Consider the following 7,954-nt stretch of genomic DNA (forward strand, 5'->3'; position numbering starts at 1 on the left):
GGTTCGAATCCGACCGGATCGAAGGAATTTCTTCTGAGTGTTCATCTTTGTATTAATAATTATAACAAACTAGTGGAGTAATTTCACAAAAAATAATTGAATATCAATTCAATAAAAATTTAATTAATACAGTGAACAGCGACATCTCTCGACAGGACTGGTAGCTGTAACGGTACTAACTGGGTGATAAATCTTTCATAGATTTCTCATAGATGGCGCTACGATTAAAAAGTCGTTGAAAAACCAAATACAAAGACACGACGCAAGCACATAGAAAAATTCGTGAGGTCCGTTTTTTTGTTCCGTGGCTTAGTTGGTATAGCGCCTGCCACGGTATGCAAGAAGACCTCGGTTCGAATCCGACCGGATCGAAGGAATTTTTTCTGAGTGTCCGACCTTTGTATTAATAATTATAACAAACTATTGCATAATATAGTTTTTGATAAATTAAACATTTTTCAAACTGAGGACAATTAATACTGAAAATGATGTGTCCACGAGTATTTAATTATCGTTTTTGTTCATGTATCACATACGAACACACTAGCCATCACTGAACTCGACAGGATATCAACGAGGAGTGCATAGTTTTTGCACTATTTCCTATTCTGTCTATTCTGAGCTGTTAATAATAATACACAATGCAGTATTCCTTCGTAAGTGTAGAGAACCTTTGTCATTCAACATATCCCACTGTTAATACAATAGTGTATTAACTCAAAAAGTGTATTTTTGGAGAATCGATGAAAAACAAATTACTTGCAGCGAAATATTATTAGTATAGTATGTATAGTAGGAAATTGTTTAAATGTCTGTAATATATAGGTTAAACTTTATTTATTACAGACATTTAAACAATTTCCTACTTGCCAAATAAAAGGAAAAAATAACTTAATATTTTTTAGAAACTTATTTATTAAGACTATTTTATCTAGAACTAGTTCGCAAAAAGTTTGTCTCATTTTGAATTAAGTAGATTTATTTTAATTGTTTCTTACAATATTTAAAGGACGATTTTATTGACGTGTAGAGAATCAAATTTTACGTTCAGCAATATTATAATCTTTAATGTCACATATTTTGAGTTACAACAATATTGTAATAGCAGTGCTATATGTAACAGCATTTCATAACACTGGCTCACTTAAACACAAGATGGCTGACCACAGCACATCCAACCTAGTCGAGTCCCTCTACCAACCAAATCTTTTTTTTTAAGATACCAAGGGACAGGATGAACAAGTCTAGCGCCTGGTGGTAAGCTAGTGGTAAGCTCCTGTCCGTAATAGTTGCAGTACCACTCAGAGCAATAATCATAAAGTTTTGAAGGGCACCGCCTCTGCGCCCGTGAGACATAAGTTGACAAATCCTATGTGCCAGTAATTTCACCAGCACCCTTACCCTTCAAAATCGAAGCACGGTAACGCAGACATTACTGCATGGCGGCAGAAATATGTAAGGTGGCAGTAATTCTACTGCTATTAAAATCACGCCTTTTTTCTACGTGAGACTATGTATTTATATGTACTGAATAGAATTATATGTACTGAATAGATAGAGATTCAATCATTTATTGTACAGAAAAAACAAAAACACATTTAGTAACACGGAAAACACAAAGAAAAGGTAGTAACACGGAAAACACAAAGAAAAGGTACTGCTTATATGTAACAGAAATTTCTTCCCGCAGACCTAAATACAGGAGACAATAATTATAATAACGGGTTTTCGTGCTCAACAAAACAACAATTTTGTAATAAAAAAAACAATATGAAGAATATTAAATTATTAAAACTTATAATAAGTAGTATAACGTACTTAGATACTTATAATGAGTACTTAAGATAAATACATATTTCGTAATAATACCTATAAAATGGATAGAACAGTCGATAAATAGTGCTCCTTAACTTTCATTTTGAAAATTGTTACGGATTTACTATCATGAACAGTAAGGGCGCGTTTCCACTAAGTCGTCACGTTTTATTATCGTTGGACGATTGTCGTGTCTAGCCTGTTCCCATATCACGACTATCTGTCTTGGACGATTTTTTATCGTTGAACGACTGTCGTGACTAGCTGTTCCCACTAGATCGTGACGACAATTCATCGTTTCACGACAGCCTCCTTGCCCATCTCTGGCTACGACCCAACGCTACTGCAAAGCGAGCAGAGGGCGCGGGGTACGACAGGGGAGGGCAGGGAGCGGAATATGTGCGGACAGCGATAAATAAAATGTGACGACAACAGGAGCTGCGACAATCTGTCGTCACGTTTTTATCGTCCGACGACTGTCGTTCTAGCTGTTCCCATTGTGACGACAGTTTGTCGTTGTAACGATAAAAAATCGTGAACGACAGTTAATCGTGTCGTGCTATAAGTGAACAACTTCATTTAAATATACAAGCCACGACACTGTACGACAATCTGTCGTCACGACATGGTAGGAACGCGCCCTAATGGGAAGTGCGTTCCAAAGTCTGACCGCATGAACAGTGAAGGAGAAAAAAACCGGAATTGAAGCATGGAATAGATACATAATTATCACTTCAAGTTTCATGAATTTACCTAAACATTGTTTTACGCTACTTGTATACCGTTTTCCCCTTCGTATTATATACATATATCTAGTAGTACTCATAGTAATAAAATCTTCACATAAATCTGATACGTTATTAACCCTTAACGACCAAAATAGCCATAGGACCTATTTATAGTATCGGCTACAACTAAAAATAATGGACAAAAGTGAATATCGTAAACAGGAATCAGTGTATCATTAACCCTGTAATAAACCGTTTTGTAGACTTCCCATCGGTCGTCAATCACCATACAACTTTGCTGCCTATTGATATTGTAGTATCTGTTCTTATACAGTTAATAAAGTTTTCAATATCCGAGATAATGTGAAATAATATCACCGTTGCTATGGATCGATAAATCATATGAAACGTAGATTTTGCCCTAGCGAATATTTACCTTACAGAAAAAGCAATCAATGCAAATTTGAAAAGACAAAAGCAGACTGATTAACGCAACCCTATAAATGTACTACCTACTTAGCAAAGATCCTGGTATTGAGCTTGGGCACAGGTGTCAGTGATATGCAAATCGCACCCCTCATGGACGAATGACGTAAGTGAAGTTACGTCAAAAATGTGTAGCCTGTCCAATTCTTCTAACTCTATCGACTAATGTTGTCGATAAAGTTACAAGAATTGAACAGGATGTGGGTTATATTTTTTTGTATCCAATGGAGCAATAAACATTTTTGACGTAACTTCAGTTATGCCATTCTTCCTTGAGTCGTGCGAAATTACTAATTTTGCGCGATCTGGCAGTTAGAACTTGTAGTGTGGATTCCTACCAAAGTCATTTCTCTCATTATACGTTTTCTAGGAAACGCCCTTGCTTTTCCTGATTCCTGAAAGAGTCCCAACTAATAATTATATTACTGTCTAAATTACTTCAATTTTCTATTGTAAGCTATTTCTCGCAGTTTGACAATTTACTCACTTTTCATGTTTGATCTCCCGACCTTGGCATATCTAGCGTACTGATAGTATCTCCGAATTTTGCTATTCGAATCTCCAATTCTAAATACCTACTATTTCATAAATTTCATTTTGAAACATATTTGTTTCGGATTTAATATTTTTATATGTTGACATTGATTGACAGATATGTTACCCCTCTACAATCTATTCTTCCATTATCCTATAAATTACTCTTCTTTTGATATGCAATCTTAGCAGTAGAAGCATTTCCGCTCCTGGCTGTTTTCACTGTGGCTGCTCATTTCAAATTCAAAATGGACTATCCGAATTTCGATGCACTTTCTCGCTCTACCATTCGCTCATCATTCCTATACCGACCGTCGAGCTATCTGGTCTTCAGGACGAAGTATATGAAGCCTCATATTTTTTAAGCCTGGAGTGACTCCTGCCGCACTTACGCGTCTGCCTGAGCTGACGTCCAAGGTTCTCGTTAACCTAAACCAGCTCTTCACCATAGCGTTCTGCCTGCCTAGACTGAGCCTTTCGCCCTCCGAGTGTGGAGCCCCTGACTACGGGCTCAGCCTCGCCCCAGGAACAACTGAAGCCAGTGCTGGGTGGCCGCTACTGTTAGTGCAACTCTCCGGCTCTCCGAAGTCAGTGCTGTATAACCACCGTTGTTTCTGCGAGAGCCTCTCCATTCTCCGCCTCCGTGCCGAACCCGCTGCGCTCTGTTTCTGCACTTCTGCCCTCGGTCTTCAAGCTTGGAGGGCGGAGGCCCGCAACTCCGTGCAACCCACTCGACTGACCTACATAATAACACTCTCAGGTTCTTTTGGTCTAAATTTATTGTTATATTTTATCATTCCCCATTCTTTGATTGCATGCCTTTCGACCTTCTAGCTCTCCACCCCCACAAATTATGGGCGTTATACGTGTCACAGGTTCGATTCCCGGCAGAAACAATTTGAGGAGTGTACTTTTTTAAATTTGGTTCTACCCTCTTTATTAATCTGGTACTCGTAGTACAAGGAATTTATAAGTTTGAGATCGCGTTATTCAAGTGCTTGTCTAACACTTTATTATAATTACATAGTTGTTGTATACGATAAGACATCTACAATTTTACCGAATAATTTTAGTAGCTGTAGAGCTCCTTGTGGAAGAGTACGTCCAGAGAAGTACTGCCACCTTACTTATTTCTGCCGCCAAGCAGTGCTGAGCATTACTGGGTTCCAATTTGGATGGGTAAGGGAGCTGGTGAAATTACAGGCACCTTGTCAATTTACGTCTCAGGATGATGGGCGTAGTGGTAATGCCTCTAAGATATTTGCGATTTAAAGCTCTGAGTGGCACTGCAACTGTTATGGATAGGCGTGTCGCTTACCCCCAGGCGCACGACTTATCCGTCCCTGCAATTGGTATTATAAAAAAAATATATACATATACAGGGTGTAAATTTGAGACGGGGCAGCAAGGCCACTTACCTTAATCGTTGTAGTTACTGGAAAACGGTTCTAAAAGACTATCCATGAATTTTGACGATATTTTGATTGGCATTTATAGATTTTGAAAAAACTGGTAGAGCAAAATAAAAGGCAATTTTTACAAAACTTTTTTTATGCCACTCGATCCGGTCTCTGGTAAGGATCAATAATCTCTATGGTACAAACTGAGATAAGCTTTGGTTTCCATAGTCTAAGGAGGTAAGAGTACTCGATATGTCAGAAATCGCAAAAACCTTTTTACCACACATTTTCAATGAAAACTTTTTGTTAGAAAAGAAACTGGCCACTACTCTACAAATAACAATTAAGTTAAACCAAATTTTAATCATATCATTATGTTTAAATTTGGAACAGCTTTGTTTTGTTTTGTTAATAGAGAATTGTCACTTTTATTACGATTTTTAATCAAAATGTTTTCGAATTTGTAAACAAATGAATTGGAACACATGGTCCTATCAAATGGCCACCGCGCAGTACTGAACTGACGCCCCTTTCTTTGGGTCTATGTAAAAAATGAAATTTATAAAAAAATACAACAGTGTTCAATAATTGAAAGACGCACTTGCAGCAATTTTCAATGGAATCCATCCGAGTAAAATTTCAGCCGCTACTTGCTCTTTGCGGAAGAGAGCGAATCGATGCATCTGTCAAGGCGGCAATCAATTCGAGCACTTACTATCATAATTTTTTTATGTTATTTTCCTTTTTGTTATTGTTTTTATTTTGAAATACATAATACGTTGTCAATTTGATAGTTTCCTTAACTACCTAGAATAACTGATTATTAAATATGTCCCTACAAAATGTATGGTAAGAAGTTTTTTGCGATTTCTGACATTTCGAGTACTCTTACCACAGTTGGTCTCATAGAGACTATTGATCTTTACCAGAAACCGGATCGAATGGCATAATTTTTTTTTTAATTGTCATTTATTTTGCTGACTGTACCATTTTTTCAAAATCTGTGAATGCAAATCAAAATATCTTCATTTCATTCAAATTCAATAGTCTTCTAGAACCGTATTCCTGTAACTACAACGATTAAGGTTGGACTTTCTGCCCCTTCTCAAATTTACACCCTGTATAATAAATTCAAAGCGACATCATTCGTACAAAGACGATCAAAAAATGTTAAATAACATTCAAACTCAAAGGTTTCATTACGATTGATTGAGTTATTGCTTCAAAATTGCTTTTTAGATCACATTTTAATAAACCAAGGTCTTTACCCTGCTTTTCAATGGCTTGATTCCCACAAATTGAAATTCTTTGGAACAAATCACGGTTGCGAGGTATTATGTAACAATTTTGTTGCTTATGTATTTTTGTATAGGTAGGGTTGCTGCTGATGCAGTTTTTTTTTACATCAGTGTATGCTAATTTTATTTATTTAAAAAAATGTACACCTTAATGAATCTATCTACATGAGCTTTCTAATTTCTTTGGTATTGTAATAAAATAGTATTTCAATAATTTTGTGATATTTATTAACACATGAATCAATCTGCATGAAAATATACAATCTGCTTAGCTAAATCGTTGTGGAATTTTATGAGTTATATTTAATAAAAACATCCCTGGTAGACATATGGGTACATAATGCATAATTTGACAGTTGGAGTAACGCAATTCGGAATTGTGATGGCGATGTAAAGTCGGTCTCTTATGGTCTGTCATATTAGAGAATTTCTGGCACTGCCGGTGAGCACGGCCAGGCACACACCAGCTAATAATTAACCAATTACAGAGAGACAACTCGTTGCCTCACTACGGACGCAACCGCGTTATCGCGGATGTGCCTCTCCCTATGGTGCGTACATAGATATAGGTGCGCAGGTGCGAGTCTCCATGATTATAAATTAGTCTATGGGTTCGAGCTCGTGTGAGGTGATCGGAAAAATCACAGACCGTGAGAGATCGCCTTAAATACATACTTTCCTTTTTTTTTAATAAGCCTATTACTCACACATTTAGAAACAGTTTCTAATGATGTGTATTTCGCAGTTTTAGATCTGAGTGTGTGAGATCTGATTAAAATCTAATGAAAATAAAATAAGGAAACTAATTTTTCGGGTCTAAATCGCATATAACGACGATTTCGGTGGCCCAACGACGGTTTTCATTGTGGCCACTGGATGAGAAGATCTCGGGTTCGACTCCCGGCAAGATCAATTTAGGAAATGAACTTTTCTAAATTGACTTTTCTGGGAAGTTCCCCAGAGTGAATTCCGTTGCCCTGGTAGTCATAGTACGGGGAATTCCCTAGTTTAAAACCAGGCAGTTGATGTGGCTCTCTGGCAACTCCGCATCAAAAGTTAGGTCGCTTGCTTTTCCTAACAATTATGTGGACTTCAATTATCGAGGAAATAGAAGCACGGCCACTAAACTAAAGCAAAAGTTGTCACGCGAGCATAAATGGAGCGAATTGTTAGCAACATGTCGTGTTTCAAACAATGTTTACCATAGTATACAGTAATTTATTGTTCCGATTAAATCTTTCAAGTTGTGGGTAACATTGTGTTGACGAAGACATAGAAGAGATATAAACACACATAAAAGTGAGACCGTAGCTCCTGCTAGGGAGGTTCTGGCTGAAAATCAGTGCTGTGCAAACCAAGTAGCATTTATATCCACTAACAACTTCGATTACTTTATTTGTAGTTGCTTAATTTGTTGTAGATAAGACGTAAGTGTACGCCCATAATTACTTAGACCATACGAGAGAATACATTCAGCAAGCACGTAATATACAGTATAAAAATATAATGCTAACCTTATTTTATTAAATAAGCGTGCGTAACAAAGGACTTTTACGTTTTTAGTTTGAAGCTTACAAAATCGTTTAGAAAAACTTTTAAACCCGTAGACTTTATAGCAAAAGAAACTATTTTTTCGCGTATATTTGTTTTTGAAACAAACCAACGTTTTGGGCCTTTACAGATTCCGTGACCA

At 36.9% G+C, this 7,954-nt stretch overlaps 1 protein-coding gene across 1 annotated transcript in view; it reads right to left on the reverse strand.

The window, feature by feature from the left end:
* LOC113233296 (GTPase-activating Rap/Ran-GAP domain-like protein 3) overlaps positions 1–5,646 on the reverse strand; it is a 60,544-nt gene extending 54,898 nt beyond the window's left edge. Inside the window, exons 1-2 of the mRNA XM_026468366.1 lie at positions 5,565–5,646; positions 4,170–4,303 (exon numbers count right to left, since the gene is read on the reverse strand). Coding sequence (XP_026324151.1) covers positions 4,170–4,303; positions 5,565–5,646 — 216 coding nt within the window. The remainder of the gene's footprint in view (positions 1–4,169; positions 4,304–5,564) is intronic.
* Positions 5,647–7,954: the final 2,308 nt, after the last annotated feature.

The sequence above is a fragment of the Hyposmocoma kahamanoa genome, unplaced genomic scaffold (assembly GCF_003589595.1).
Source record: "Hyposmocoma kahamanoa isolate Upper Pololo Valley unplaced genomic scaffold, ASM358959v1 78, whole genome shotgun sequence".
Taxonomy (NCBI): Eukaryota; Metazoa; Arthropoda; class Insecta; order Lepidoptera; family Cosmopterigidae; genus Hyposmocoma; species Hyposmocoma kahamanoa.